Source organism: Chaetomium strumarium (genome assembly GCF_033439665.1).
Source record: "Chaetomium strumarium strain CBS 333.67 chromosome Unknown B0T15scaffold_2, whole genome shotgun sequence".
Taxonomy (NCBI): Eukaryota; Fungi; Ascomycota; class Sordariomycetes; order Sordariales; family Chaetomiaceae; genus Chaetomium; species Chaetomium strumarium.
The window spans coordinates 3734928-3748291 of record NW_026944430.1 but is presented as its reverse complement, the minus strand read 5'-3'; the positions used below and the strand labels follow the sequence as shown (position 1 = coordinate 3748291).

Here is a 13364-nt window from a genome sequence, read left to right as displayed (position 1 = left end):
AGTCCAAAATGGGCCAACAAACATTGTGTTCTCCACTCTCGAACGAACTGTGGATCAGAATCCCTGAGCATCCTGTCCGCGCATGGGGACAGGGGTCTTGAGTGGAACCCCTGAGTGCAAGCATGGACAATCATCAGATCGGTCAGTGGGGGTCCAAAAGATAAGAGATTCCGTTCAAGTTGTCTCTCGGCTGCGAGTCTGCGACCTCCCGCGCAAGCCCGCTGAGCGAGCACCTTCATGGTTGGACTCATTTCTCTCGCTGGGAAATCAACCCCAGGGAAAGGGCAACGATGAAATGAGATATCAGGCATGGTTTAGGGTTTTAGAAGCTCCAAATGGATCGCGGAGCCTCTACCTGTAGTTATGCATTCAAGGTTAGCGTTCTATGGTTTGTCCTAGTGCTCGACTCTTTGGTAGCTAAGGTACTTGGTAGAATGGAATTCTTCCCATTCGGCCGCGATCCGGCACCCTCACCTTTCACCGAACGCCTCCTTCGTCGTACTGCAGGACGGTAACGAGGTATGCACGGAATACATCCATTACATACGGTAGGTATGTACAACCTTTCCGTCAGCTCTACAGCACTGGTGCTGCCGTTGACAGCAGCTGCAAGATAAGGCGTGCGCAAGGGACTCGCTCACTTGTCTGTTTTGGGATGCTGCCCTTGATACAATCCCAGAAAAGCGGTTGGACCCGGCAGTTTTTCGGGACGGTCGATTGCCAGTCGCGTGGCTAATCAAGTGTGATCCCTGCGAGGCCGATACGCTGCACGGCACGCATCACCGCGTGCACGCCTTCGACCATACAGATAACGTGCTCAAGGGGGCTGCGCTCTGCCGGTTTCGTGATTTGCGAGGCTTTGGTCGCCATCAACCAGCGCAGAGTAACCTGTCTAACCGGCCAATCGTAACATTCAACAGGGAGGCATTACGAAGGGAGACGGGCTGCGTTTATGGAGTACCACAGGACGGGAAATCAAGATGCTACGCAGCATAATACTCATGGTGTCATAATAAGGCTACCGTATCCGTGTTCTCAGTGAAGCGTGTCTTCCTCGGAAGGCCCGCGCTCAAGATCTTTGCGCTAGCACAACGGAAGTCTTCCGAACTACCTCCTCTTTCCTAGATGTGGCGTTCTCGGTGAGCAGATCGTGGCTCTCGAAATAGGGATATTGCCACGGTCTGTGTCAAGATTCAGAAGATTCTTATTAAATGATGAGTCGGCTCACCGGAGGGAATAACGTGGAGACAAATTGGATTCAGCCTCGAACGGCTACATCCCGCCGCCTCGCCTTGGCGGGCGTTGTGGCTTGAACCTATTAGGTAATAGAAGTCTAACCCTTGTCGTGGGGTTGCGACAAGCAGGCAGTGGCAGGCAAATGGCATCGCGTTGAGTCGTCACATGCTCGCACCAGACCAGATCCAATGGCGTTTTCGTGAAATCCAACGATGGCCAGCAACGATAACCGAACTTCCAGGACGCGACGCTCTGGCTGCCGCGGTCTATAATGGATGTACGTACATAAAGTACATGCATACACGTGTACGTGTATCTGCGTTACACCGTGTCTGAGCAATGCACGTGCAGTCAAATGCCGGTCTGCAGTCTAGGTACCTATCCACGGCGATGCTCGACGCCGCTCGGTTGCTTACAATAGGCATGTACCAGCCGCGGCAAGCGCCTACCTACTGTGTCATATGTACATCGGCACAGAGCCAAAGGATGCATGTGTGCCCAGGGAGCCCAACTTGAGGCCAGCAACAAGAGCTACGTTTCCTACCTAGGTACCTATCTCCATCCTAGGTCGTGAAATTGTCTCGCTCAGGTACCAATCTGGACATTGCTTCAGCCCTATCTTACGCCGGCCCCTGAGGTCAGCTTCCTGCGCCAAATCACGTCATCCCAGCCCGACTTTCAGGCACTTTGCCTAGACCGAAAGGAAGGGGTCCGATTGGCGCCGGTACCTATCAAGGCAACTCCCGCGCGTTCCGAGCGGTACGGAACCGTCTATACTTTGCCCTAGTGTGTAGTTATTGTACACACCAAAAGGGCTGAGGCATGACCGGTGCGCGACTTGGTTGCCCGAAACCTTTCCAGAATTGACAGGACCCGTCCAAGAAGCATCCCCGAAGCATTAGACAGGCCGCAGTACCAGGAGATCTGCGTTCTACATTGGCTCTGTTGCTCCAAGCCGGTGCGCTCGCAGAGGGACACCTTCAGGTACACGTGCTCCCCTGCCTACTTCAGTCACCGAGGGCAGCCTAGCACACCGGGTGCTCCCGTGTATAGAGTGACGTGGGATTCGGGGCCATAAGTTAGGTGCGGCTCGCATATATCTTGCTGATTCGAATGGTAGTCATACTTCTCCGAGTGACGCAAAGGCACAGGTTACCAGCCCCCCAGCAGTCAGTCGGTCCATATCCGGCGGTGCGAGATGACATGGCTAGGCGCTCGCGTAATGCGAGATAAAGAATGCTCGGCCGTTGGCTCGTCGGTTTCGGCCTGGCATACGTGACACGGGGATTCAAAGATTTCTCAAATGTGATTCGCGAGGCCACTTTGGAACAGTTGATAACCAGGGATGTTGTGAGTGGTCACACAGCCTGGATTTGCGATTCCCGGCCCAGGACATCGTGACTGAGAGAAACAGTACGCAGAGCACGCGATATGGCGGAATCAATCTTCGAGGCGCAGTTGCCCTCTGGTTGGAACACGCGGGCCTCTGCATTAACAACACTAAGGGGCAGCCACTCATTTGCCTGCCGGCACTCTTATGCCAGATAAACTACAACCACACACCTCCGTCCTGGGCGGTCATACTGTGTTAGGTATGTACAATACCTTATGAGCCTTCCACGAGTCATTATCGGCCATACCATCTCGCCTCTATGTTGAACCACAAACGACCTGTCTCACCGCACTTCCCGTCTCTTGACAGGGCAAACCGGCAGGACGGGGAGCATGGCAGCACAAGTCCCAGGGGTCCGGGGGTGCTGCTGTAATGATGTGCTCATCCCGTCATCATACGTGAGATAAGGGGGTCGTACAAAAGAGGCACGCCGCGTGGGTGGGAAATATCGGGCTCGGAAGGAGTTCGCCATCGTTGTTTGCGTATCGGTATCTTCTACATGATAATGATGGTGCACAGCGAGGAAACACCAAGGTGATCGCTGTTTACCGCTGGATATAGCTCCGTGCCTGCTCGAGTTGCATTGCAGTAGGAGTTTGTAGTCTCCTCTCTGGAGGCGAGATACGCAAGGCGAGGGCACTAGAAGAGCATAATCCAGATCTCTGCTCGGTCTCATCTGAGGTGGCTGGCTCGTCACTTCTCGAACTTTTGGGACAGGTGAGTTTTGAAATTCGAACGCTGCGAAGTGAATTGGAGTGTCGTGTAAGGTAAGGTACCTTAGTGGAGGGAGTTGAATTCATTACGGATACAAGCTAACCGAAGGGATTCAAGAGTCAAGACCCGGCAGCGGGTTCCCTACATGAACCACACCCATGGAACGGAAGAATCTGAGGAAGCTTTGTCTGGAGTACGAGTGTAAGTTACAGAGCCTGAGAAATGAACAACCGAATCTGCCCAAGTGGCTTTAGGTAGTTTACCACTGCCGCGACGGTAATGTGGCATGATAACAGGCGGTATCATTTACCTACTTTTACGTATCGGGAGGTAAATACTAGTACTGTCAACGACAAGGCCACGCGCAACATCAGACCATCAACAGTCCACTCTCCTTCAGAACCTTCGACCACATTGTCCTCTCATGGCGGTTCAGATACTCTCGGACCTTCACTTAGAGGCCCCAAAGGCCTATGATACCTTTGAGATTGTGCCCAAGGCACCGCACCTGGCCTTGCTTGGCGACATCGGCAACGTTGCCGCACACAAAGACGATTTCCTCGGTTTTTTGACTCGGCAACTGCGGCAATTCCAAGCCGTACTCTTCGTCCCTGGGAACCACGAAGCGTATCATTCCAACTGGCCCGAGACGCTCGGCATCCTCCGCGCTTTTCAAGAGGACGTACGCAAGGACGGGTCGCTCGGGGAGTTCGTCTTGCTAGACCGCACTGCCTTCCGGTTGCCCAGCTCCAACGTCGTTATCCTTGGCTGCAGTCTCTTCTCCCATGTCCCGCCCGAGAGCCGCGGGGGTGTCAGCTTGGGGCTGAACGACTTCTATCAAACTAGCGGGTGGGACGTGGACACGCACAACGACGCGCACAAGCGGGATCTGGAGTGGTTGAACACGCAGGTTGCGGAACTGGAGGACTCTGACGTCAAAATCGTGATTCTCACGCACTGGACGCCGACTCGAGACCCCCGCTCCATCGAACCAAGGCACTTCCGGAGTCCAGTCGCAAGTGCCTTTTCGACCGACTTGTCCGGAGAAAAGTGCTTCAAGAGTGACAGGGTCAAAGTATGGGCATTTGGGCACACGCATTACAATTGCGACTTCACCGTCGAGAGGGAGGATGGCGCTGGTCTACTGAGGCTTGTAGCGAACCAGAGGGGATATTACTTTGCTCAGAGCGAGGGGTTTGACGGCGAGAAAACGATTGAGTTATGAGAACGGAGACGGGGCCTGCAGTATCACTTAACATGCATGTACCGTACTGGAATGAGTTGGACTGGAAGGTTGGAAACAGGCCTGGCATTCTGATCCGCACACACAGACACTGGCAGCACCTGCCCGGTCGCTCTGCAGGACAGGTATACCTACTACTACTTGATACGGTGCTGGGCCAACGAAGGCCATAGTAGTAATAGAACGCCGATTTCTGGGCAAGGCTTTCGTCATTTGCAGCACGATTGCGGGACCGCAACTCAAACAGCCCGGGCAGGCAGAGCCTTTTCCCAAATCTGGAACTTGAATTCAAGTAACAGGCAGTCGAAACCGGGGCCTATCGTATTGGGAGTACAGAATCGATGAAGGTTGACTCCCGACTCCCTCCTTGGCGCTCAGAGACAAGTTCCGTTGGCCGGCTTGGGCATCTTAGTAGTTACCCAGCTCCTCGGCCTGGTGCCCTGAACGTCTCGTTAACAAAGATTGACCGAGTCTTGTCAGAATTCCAGAGCAACTTCGGGTGTCTCGGGAGCTCGTTGGTGACAATTGTCTTACTGCTAGGTCGGAAAGGAGCTACACCGGCGTGTGGTATAAAACAGCTGTCGGGAAAGCCAGAGCAGGGACGGGATTCACGGGAACCATCAACCTTTTCAATCTGTTTGTTACCAGAGCTATCACTAAACCATGGCCAGCCGGCTGGCCTCCATCAATTCAACTGGGCTTTAACCATCTGGAAGATTGGCTCCGCATACTCATACCTGTCATTTCTCTTACCTTAGTACCTGACTGTGCTGACCTGCCGAAGTGGGGACACATCGGGCCGAAGACCCAGCCCGGCGGCCAGGGAAACCGGCCCGAGTGGGGCCGATAATTCGACAAATCACGGCACAGTGGAGCGGGGATAAAAACCGATAAGGTTCAAATCCGCCAAGGCAAAAAAGATCGGGACCCGTCGAGACGAGAGAACTTCGCCGTCGCATTCTGAGACGACAGGTTGGCCTTTGACCCTCGCTCTCGCCCTTGACCCCGACACATGATCGCGGTCGAGTGCAACTGCCATGTTGCAATTGAGCAGAGCAGGACGCAGCGCACTGACTTCTCGGTTCATTTGCACGTCATGTCGCGCGCTGCTTGCCCGCGGGGCCCCCAGGCTTCCGGGCGCCGTCGCAAGGCTCTGTGCAGCACGCCACTACTACTCTACTGAGCAGCCGAAGCAGGAGCAGAAGACGGGGGAATCCGACACGAAACCGAAAGGGAAACGCGGCGAAAAATCCGAGAAGAAGCCCCGGAGCAAACCAAACAAATCCGCCGCGTCAGAGCAAACGCAGAAGGATCCTTCGCAAAGCGTGAAGAAGCGAACGGCCCGAGGCCGCCTCCGGAGGGCCAAGGCCAACACGCCGTCACCGGAACCCCACTTGTGGCGGAAAACGCTTAGCATATTAATGGATATACAAGCCGACCAAAAGGCATCATTACGTTCGAAGGCCAACCATGACTCCGAAGAACTGCAGGAGGCTGATCAGAAGTCCGGGTCCGAAAAGGCAGGGTCCGGAAAGGCAAAGCGGCGTGCATCTTCAAAGAAGACCGACGAGAAGTCGCTCGGTGATACAAAACTTCTCGAGGACACCCTTGCCGCCCTGAAGGAAGTTCTCCATCAAGAATTGGAAGAGACTGCCCCTCGGCCAGATCCTGCGTCGGGTAAGAAGCGTCCGGTGTCTCCCGCATCAAAAGCAAAGGAAGAGAAGGGAAAGAGAGCATCGACAGACTCGGCGGCGGACGAGAAGCCGGCTGAAAAGCTGGTTGAGAAACTGGCAGGGAAGCCGGCCAAGGCCAAGCCCAGCCCGTTGTCACTACCCTCAAAACCGCTTGGTGCACTTGTCCCGTCGTCCAAGAAGGCGCGGCGCAACTTCACCATTGGCCGCATCGACGTGTCCAAGATCGAACTGGCCCCCGTTGAGAAGCCACAACCGCCGGTGCCTAGACTAGCCTATGGCCTGGATCGCGTGCTCTTCAACCCCGGGGTCTACCATCTGCAGGATCCCCGGTCGCGCGTCTTCAACTTTGATCCCTACCTCGCCCGCATCATGCCTATCGAGCAGTTCGACTACAATGCGCTCAAGCGCTACATCACGTCCTCCAAAGACAACACCCTTATCGGAACAGCAGCTGGGCACGGAAAGAAGTACACGGGCTCGACCTCGAGCATGACGTCCACCTTGTCCCACTTTCACTACCTTCTCTCGGCATGGCGTCCCATCAACCCCGCCATGATGTCCCGAAGCTTCGAGGTCGATTCGCACAGCTTCACCCGCATAATGCGTGCGCCCGCCGCCACTTTCCTCCATTGGAAAGACGGCACCTACGCCATCGACGCTGACAAGGAATTCGACACGGCAAACGTGCTCAGCATGCTGGGCAAGTCCATGGAGAAATTCTTCACCCTGCCCAAGGAGGAATTCGAAAAGTACCGGAGGTCGAACTCGGACCAGCTGACGGAGGAGGAGCGGAACGGCCCCGAGTCGTACCACTATACCACCTTGGGGGATTTCATGATGCGGTCACAGCTCGACGCGTACGATCCCAGGCTGCCGGGGACCGGCATGTTCGACCTCAAGACCAGGGCCGTTATCTCGATCCGTATGGACGCCAGAGATGTGATGAAGGGCGTCGGTTACGAGATCCGCGACCGCTTTGGACAGTGGGAGTCGTACGAGCGCGAGTACTATGACATGATCCGGTCTGCTTTCCTCAAGTACTCACTGCAAGTCCGCATGGGCCGCATGGATGGCATCTTCGTCGCCTACCACAACACCAGGCGCGTTTTCGGCTTCCAGTACATCCCCTTGCAAGAGATGGACCTTTCCATCCACGGCCAGGCCGACACGACCCTCGGCGACCGCGAGTTCAAGCTAAGCGTCTACCTGCTCAACAAAGTTTTGGATAAGGTGACGGCAAAGTATCCCGGGCGATCGCTGCGTCTTCACCTTGAGACCAGAGGAGACGACACCCCGTTCATGTACATCTTCGCCAAGCCCGTCACGCCGGTGGAGATCGACCAAATCCAAGGCGCCACGCAGGCGAAGATTGAGGAGTTTGAGCGCCACATGATGGGCATCGCTCGCGAGAAGGACCGTGCACTGGAAGAGGACGAAGATGGAGAGGAGGGTGTTGACGAGTTTGATGATGAGGATGTCGACGATACCGAAGGCGAGGACCTAACCAGCTTGGCCGTTTGGGAAGACGTGATGGACAAAGTTGAAGATGAACTCGAGGACGAGGAGCACGGCGTGACGTTTGTCCGGGAAGCGATCGAGGATGCTCTCCAGGAGAGCGGACTTCTACGGATGACGGCTCCGGACGAGACTCAGCGCTACGTCGATGCTTTCCTCGAAGCGTTGACAAGTAACGGCCAGGCCGCCGCAACGAGACCGGAATCTTCGGATGCAGTTCAGGGCCCGACCGAGAAGCCATCTGAGGCCGAGTCACCGATCGAGCCAAGCGAGGGCTTGTCCGACACCGACAGGACGCCTGGCAACGTCCCCGCAACGACGCCTGACGTCAAAGATACGACCGAGGAAGCTTGGGACAACGCTCAGCCGCCTGCGACTGGCGACTCGCCTTCTGAAGAGCCGACGCTGAAAGACCTGATAGTCAAGCTCGCTGCTCAGATCCGTTCGATCCCGAGCGGGAAACGCTCTGTCGGCGAGCAAGAAATCGAGGACGATGTGCCGACATATACCTCGAAGCTTCGGAAGATCGAGAGGCTTCTCTCGGAGCTCACGGATCTTCCCCAGGGAGAGAAGGAAACTGAGGAAGGTGAAGAAACCGGGGCAACCGAGAGAGGTTCCATATCCATCGAACCCGAGGAGCCTACGGAGCTTGCGGAGCACGCAAAGCAGGGCGAGGAGAAGGTGGAACACGCCGCGGAAACGGGAGAGACGCCGTCCACACCATTAGAAGGGTCCACTCCTGCAGAGCCGGCCGCGGCCACTTCCTCGTCCAGCGCTGCTGACGAGAGCGCTGTCGCCAATGGCTTTGTGGAAGAGGTTCACGAGGACACCGAACTGTACGGCCTGATCCTCACGGTGCGGAACAAGGTCGACGGGCAGTACGTGGAGCGCCCGGACAAGCTGAAGCGCAAGCAACGTTGGACCGTTGAGTACGCCTTTGAGGAGATGAAACCGGACCGCGCCCGGAACTTGTACAAGGCCGTCCTCAATCGCCGCAAGAAGCTGCTGTACCCCGATGACAGCGGAGAGGGAGAGAGCGACAAATGGGCCTCCATGTTCCAGGGCCGGCTGAAGCGGTACAGCATGCGGGGACGAAGTTTCCGCCGCAGGGAGGAGAAGCGCATGCGCGAGAGGCCGGTCTACATCTACGGTTCCGACAAGCCGTACACCTGGGATTCCGTGTTTGACAACGGCGAGGAGAACGGCGTGAAACCGTATACCGAGTGGCAGCCCCCGAGTGAGGAGGGGGAGGAGGAGGAGGGCGAAGCGTCAGGCCACAACGATTCTGAGACTCCGGAGAAGCGAGAAGAGCAATAGAAGTAAGAGTGAAGCGTGAGGGGACATAAACCTGCGTCTCGTTTGGTATATTGAGCAGAGGTGCAAGGGGATGTATGTAAATCTAGTACGGGTTGGTTTCCTTTCTTGGATGTCCGATAGAGATCTGTCTTGTACTATTGCTTGTACTACTACTGTATCATAGATATACCGCGCCGTTCTTCGCTTATTAGGTGGCATGACCGTCTTGGACTGGGACCTCGGACGTGCCATGCTGAGACTTCCGCAATACTTAAGGAATATTGCGATCGGTCGATGACGGTGAATCTACCGTAATATTTCACTACTACTAGTACTACTCTTTAGAGGAGCATGTGGTTTGAAATTACCCGAGTTCTCCTCGCCTGTCTTAACGCTTGTTGAGCTGTCTGCCCAACTCCGCTTTTTTCCCATCCAGCAATACAAGTACACAACGCAATAGAAATAGCAAAGCAGGCGGTGTCGTCAACTATGAAATTGATGACTTCACAGAAAAAAGGCTGTATATCGGGTCTCCAAGCCGCCGCCGCCACCCCGGTTTACCACCCAGGACCCCCTTGATGAATCTGCCGAAGAAAGTCCGAGTCAGGTAAGAGAGACCCAAACGCCGATGCAATGCATAAGTTCAGGAAGTATTATGCCTCCTCCCCTTCCCATTCTTTGTCCTCCCCGTCCGTACCCCCCGTTTTCGCCGTAGCCAAACAATGAAACTTAGCAAGTTAAGTTCGATAAGGAATAATCTTCTCGCCATGCTGCGACCTCTCGATGCAAGCTGCTGTCGCCCATGGTGAAGAAGCGTGTTCCTTTTTAGCTCGGCAGCTGTAAGTTGCCAATGTCGCACCAGTTGCTCACGTCCTAGATGATTGCACCGAGAACTTGTCAATTTCCCGAGCAACCCAATCAAATAAAGATGGGTGGGCGCCACGAGCGGGACTCACCAGGCAGCTCAAATACTTGCACCATGAGCAGGTTTGGCGGTAGACGTAAAAGTTGTTCAGCAGCAGGATGAAGACGACCATGACGACCACGAGCGCGCCGGCCCGGATCAGCCACCAAGCCCACCACAGCGGCTTGCGGCCCTTAAAGAAGCCGACCGGGTTCTTGAAGAAGGAAGGCGGCGTACCCTGGGCGGCAAAACCGCCGCTGACCTGGGAGCTGGCGTAGGGGACGTCGTCGACGCCGATGCGGCGGCGGAGCGAGTTGGGTGAGTGCAGCACGCAGATGCCGAGGGCGAGGCCCATGAGGAAACCACCAATGTGGGAGAAGTTGTCGAGGCCGGGGAGCAGGCCCAGGACGAAGGAGATAGCGACGTCGAGGACGATGAAGGCGAGGTCTTTGATCGGGTTCAGACGGTCCTTCCACGAGTAGAGCAGGTCGAGCAGGGTCAGAGCGATAACGCCGAACAGCGAACCCGACGCGCCCGTCGAGGCGATGCCCGTCGCGGCGAAGTTGCCGCCCATAACGAAGCCGAAGATGCCCGCGCTCATGTAGACCAGGAAGAAGCGGATCGAGCCGATCGACCTCTCCATGTCCCGGCCCAGGGTCAGCTGGAGCAGCATGTTGAAGCCAATGTGGATAATGCCAGCGTGCAAGAAGATCGGGGTAATGAAGCGGAACCATTGGTTGGGCTCGGGTTTGGTGTCGAGAGGCGTGTTCGGCTGGTAGGCGGGCTCCGGGACGCCGCCGAAGCCGCACAGCTCCGAGAGGGTGCACTTGTTCTCAGCGAGGTCTGGATCATTCGACGTAGAATTCGGGCAGGGCCAGGGGAATTGCTCCTTTGCGTTCTGGACTCCATCGATATTGTGCATGCAGGGGACAAACCTGGCGCCCATGTTGATGAGGATGTAGGGCGATGGGCCGATCATGGGGTTGACGGAAGGGTGGATCTGGATGGGGGAGCCCGTTGCGGTCGCTGCGCAGCCCCTGTCAGTCTCGCACGGCAACCCAGCTCGCTCAGGAAGCAGAGAACACTCACCATTCTTGACGATCTCGCCAATGAAGACAGCCACCTGGACGAGGGTGAAAAAGTAGACGACAAGCGGAATCTTCTTGCGCCCCGATCCCATCATTCCCAGCTCGCCGAACCGTACGCGACCCCTGCGCGGCTTTCTCGACTGTGACGCGTCGTAGACGTGATCCTGCATCTCGGCGTCCTTGGACGGCACCCGCTGAGCGTGGTCCCGGAGGGGAATGTCGTCTGGAGGGTGGTTGTAAGCCATATCGTCGGGCGAGACGGGCGAATGGCCGTGGTAGCTCGTATCTTGGCGGCTCAATGCGTGGGTGCTCGAGGCCGGCGTTGGCTGGTATGTGCTCGCAGGATACACATGGTCGTCGAAGACTGTCTCGAAGGGTGAGGGAGATAGCCCAGTAGGACCTTGCGATCGCCGGTCACCGGGAGCCAGGTGGGGTTGGGAGCTGTAGGGGGGAGCAGGTGTAGAGTAAGATGAGGAAGACGAGCCGCCGTGCAGGTCGGCGTAGTGCCCTTGATACTGGGGGGTTGTCGCATCGGGTAGCGGCTTTTGGGAGTAGTATTCGTTGGCCGCCATTTTGTCGGCGGCTCGGGGCTGAACGTCGAATCTCAAGCGCTTGTCGTGTCGGCTACTGTGCAGATCGAACGGCGAGCAGAGTACAACCACAACCTGAAGTCCGGGAGAAAAAACCGCCCGACCATGCAAATCAGATCCAGCCAGGGAGTTGCAGTAGTTATCGGTAGAGAGCTGAAGTCGACGACCGGGCCTGGCGCAAATCCAGCAAGACCCAGTCAGAAATGGAGGGCCGTGGATTTGACGTTTCGGCGTGGGTCGCACTGTCGCAGACACTGGGCACGGGGCACCGTTCAAGTTCCGAGTCGGGTATGCGTGTCACTGTATGGGTACCACGCCGTACGTGACTTCCAATTGCATGTGGGGTAACCCGATGGCCCCTAACAACCTGGAAATACAGTGGTGATGTGGAAAGAACTTGAAGTCAAGAACCGACCTTGGAACTGCCCGGGTGCGCAAGTGGATTATGTGTAAATCAGGAGGTCAGACAGACGGAGTAAGTGCGCCTTGACTGCCGCAGCGCTTCTCGCTTGGCGGTCACACTGCCTACCTGTAAGATGTGAAATCGAAGGGTGAAGTGAAAGAGTCAAAGTCGAGAGCAGAGAGTTCAGATGCATCTTAATTCCAGAGAGCATGGACGCGCCTAGGGCACGCAGATCGGGTATCCTTCCCTGTTCTGGTGGCTGAGAAAACGATAGCTTACGTTCCAGGTTAGCTGGCAATGCGCACTAGCCACAGCTGACGACTTCAGTCCCACTTCACTGCAGAACCACCTGTAATTGCACTGGGGTGCTGTGGCTCGTGAGGTCAGCGTTTACCAGCCGACCACTGAATGCTGAGGCGGGACCGGAAGATCAGTGGAGATCACGGCGGGCTGTGTCCGGTCACAAGTGTTGCGATGAGCCAAGTGAGGCCGCCGCTTGTGGCGCCGAGATCAAGAACCAGGTTTGGCTCTACGGTACGTGTAAGACCCAAGTTGAAGACCACCTGCTGTTGTGTTTATGTCATGTCAGAATCCGCGATGGCCTCTCATAGTAATCCAGAATGGAGCCTTGCATGTTTCTGTTTTTGGAAACTTGCCATGGCCGGGGCCGGACGGACGGTGGCGGTTTCATGTTGCGAACCCCAAATAAGGACGAAACCGGCAAGTGGAAAGTACCTAGGTACTAGTAGTAAGGAACCAAACCACCTCAATAAGCCGCAGAGATGACGCGGCTTGCAGGCTGCAACCCTCTCGCCCGCCGGACCAGATAACCTTACCTTCGTTGATATGCGCAGGGCAAACATGACTGGCTCTAGCCACATGTTGAATTGTTCGGATAGGACTACCATGTCAGCACTCTGTTCGCCGGACAGCCCCGCCGAGGCACAGCCGCTGTTGCATTGAGGGGCACGGAATCGTGGAGGACAAGAGATGACCGTTATCGCTCAGATCCGTGGTTACACGCGGAGGAAAGAAGGAAATCTGGCGAAAGGAAAGGGGGGAAAATGAGAAAGAAACGGACAAGGAAGAAGTAAACTAAACTATAGCCAGCGAAATTCCTATACCTTCTATACTCGTTGTGACGAGCTTGGAACTCTCTCCGGTTGTTGTTGCGTACTTGGGTATAGCATTTCATATAGTATACACACATCCCAGTCTAGGGGGTTCCTAATAGTACAACCACTATACAATGTACGTATACTACCAACCCACTCGTTACTCTGGCAAT

General features: G+C 55.8%; 3 protein-coding genes across 3 annotated transcripts; 2 read left to right on the top strand and 1 right to left on the bottom strand.

Annotated features, from left to right (window-relative positions):
• Nucleotides 1–3378: 3378 nt before the first annotated feature.
• Nucleotides 3379–4797, top strand: B0T15DRAFT_525654 (Metallo-dependent phosphatase-like protein). Its single transcript, XM_062868863.1, has 2 exons — nucleotides 3379–3396; nucleotides 3461–4797. Exon 2 carries the CDS (start codon nucleotides 3768–3770, stop codon nucleotides 4566–4568), a length of 801 nt encoding a protein of 266 aa, XP_062724686.1. The 5' UTR covers nucleotides 3379–3396; nucleotides 3461–3767; the 3' UTR covers nucleotides 4569–4797.
• Nucleotides 4798–5526: 729 nt separating this feature from the next.
• On the top strand, nucleotides 5527–9418 carry B0T15DRAFT_525653 (mitochondrial protein Pet127-domain-containing protein). Its single transcript, XM_062868862.1, has one exon. It carries the CDS (start codon nucleotides 5624–5626, stop codon nucleotides 9110–9112), a length of 3489 nt encoding a protein of 1162 aa, XP_062724685.1. The 5' UTR covers nucleotides 5527–5623; the 3' UTR covers nucleotides 9113–9418.
• A 96-nt stretch (nucleotides 9419–9514) lies between these two features.
• On the bottom strand, nucleotides 9515–11885 carry B0T15DRAFT_122272 (uncharacterized protein). Its single transcript, XM_062861641.1, has 3 exons — nucleotides 11085–11885; nucleotides 10048–11021; nucleotides 9515–9964 (listed from the first exon to the last, which is right to left on the bottom strand). The coding sequence occupies exons 1-3, from the start codon at nucleotides 11653–11655 to the stop codon at nucleotides 9917–9919; spliced, it is 1593 nt and encodes a 530-aa protein (XP_062724684.1). The 5' UTR covers nucleotides 11656–11885; the 3' UTR covers nucleotides 9515–9916.
• Between the last annotated feature and the right edge of the window lie 1479 nt (nucleotides 11886–13364).

Coding starts and splice junctions, on each gene's coding strand:
- B0T15DRAFT_525654 (XM_062868863.1), top strand. CDS start 3,768: ATGGCGGTTCAGATACTCTCGGACCTTCACTTAGAGGCCCCAAAGGCC.
- B0T15DRAFT_122272 (XM_062861641.1), bottom strand. CDS start 11,655: ATGGCGGCCAACGAATACTACTCCCAAAAGCCGCTACCCGATGCGACA. Junction 11,022..11,084: donor TGGCGAGATCGTCAAGAATG/GTGAGTGTTCTC, acceptor GGGGCTGCGCAG/CGACCGCAACGGGCTCCCCC. Junction 9,965..10,047: donor GCAAGTATTTGAGCTGCCTG/GTGAGTCCCGCT, acceptor GCAATCATCTAG/GACGTGAGCAACTGGTGCGA.
- B0T15DRAFT_525653 (XM_062868862.1), top strand. CDS start 5,624: ATGTTGCAATTGAGCAGAGCAGGACGCAGCGCACTGACTTCTCGGTTC.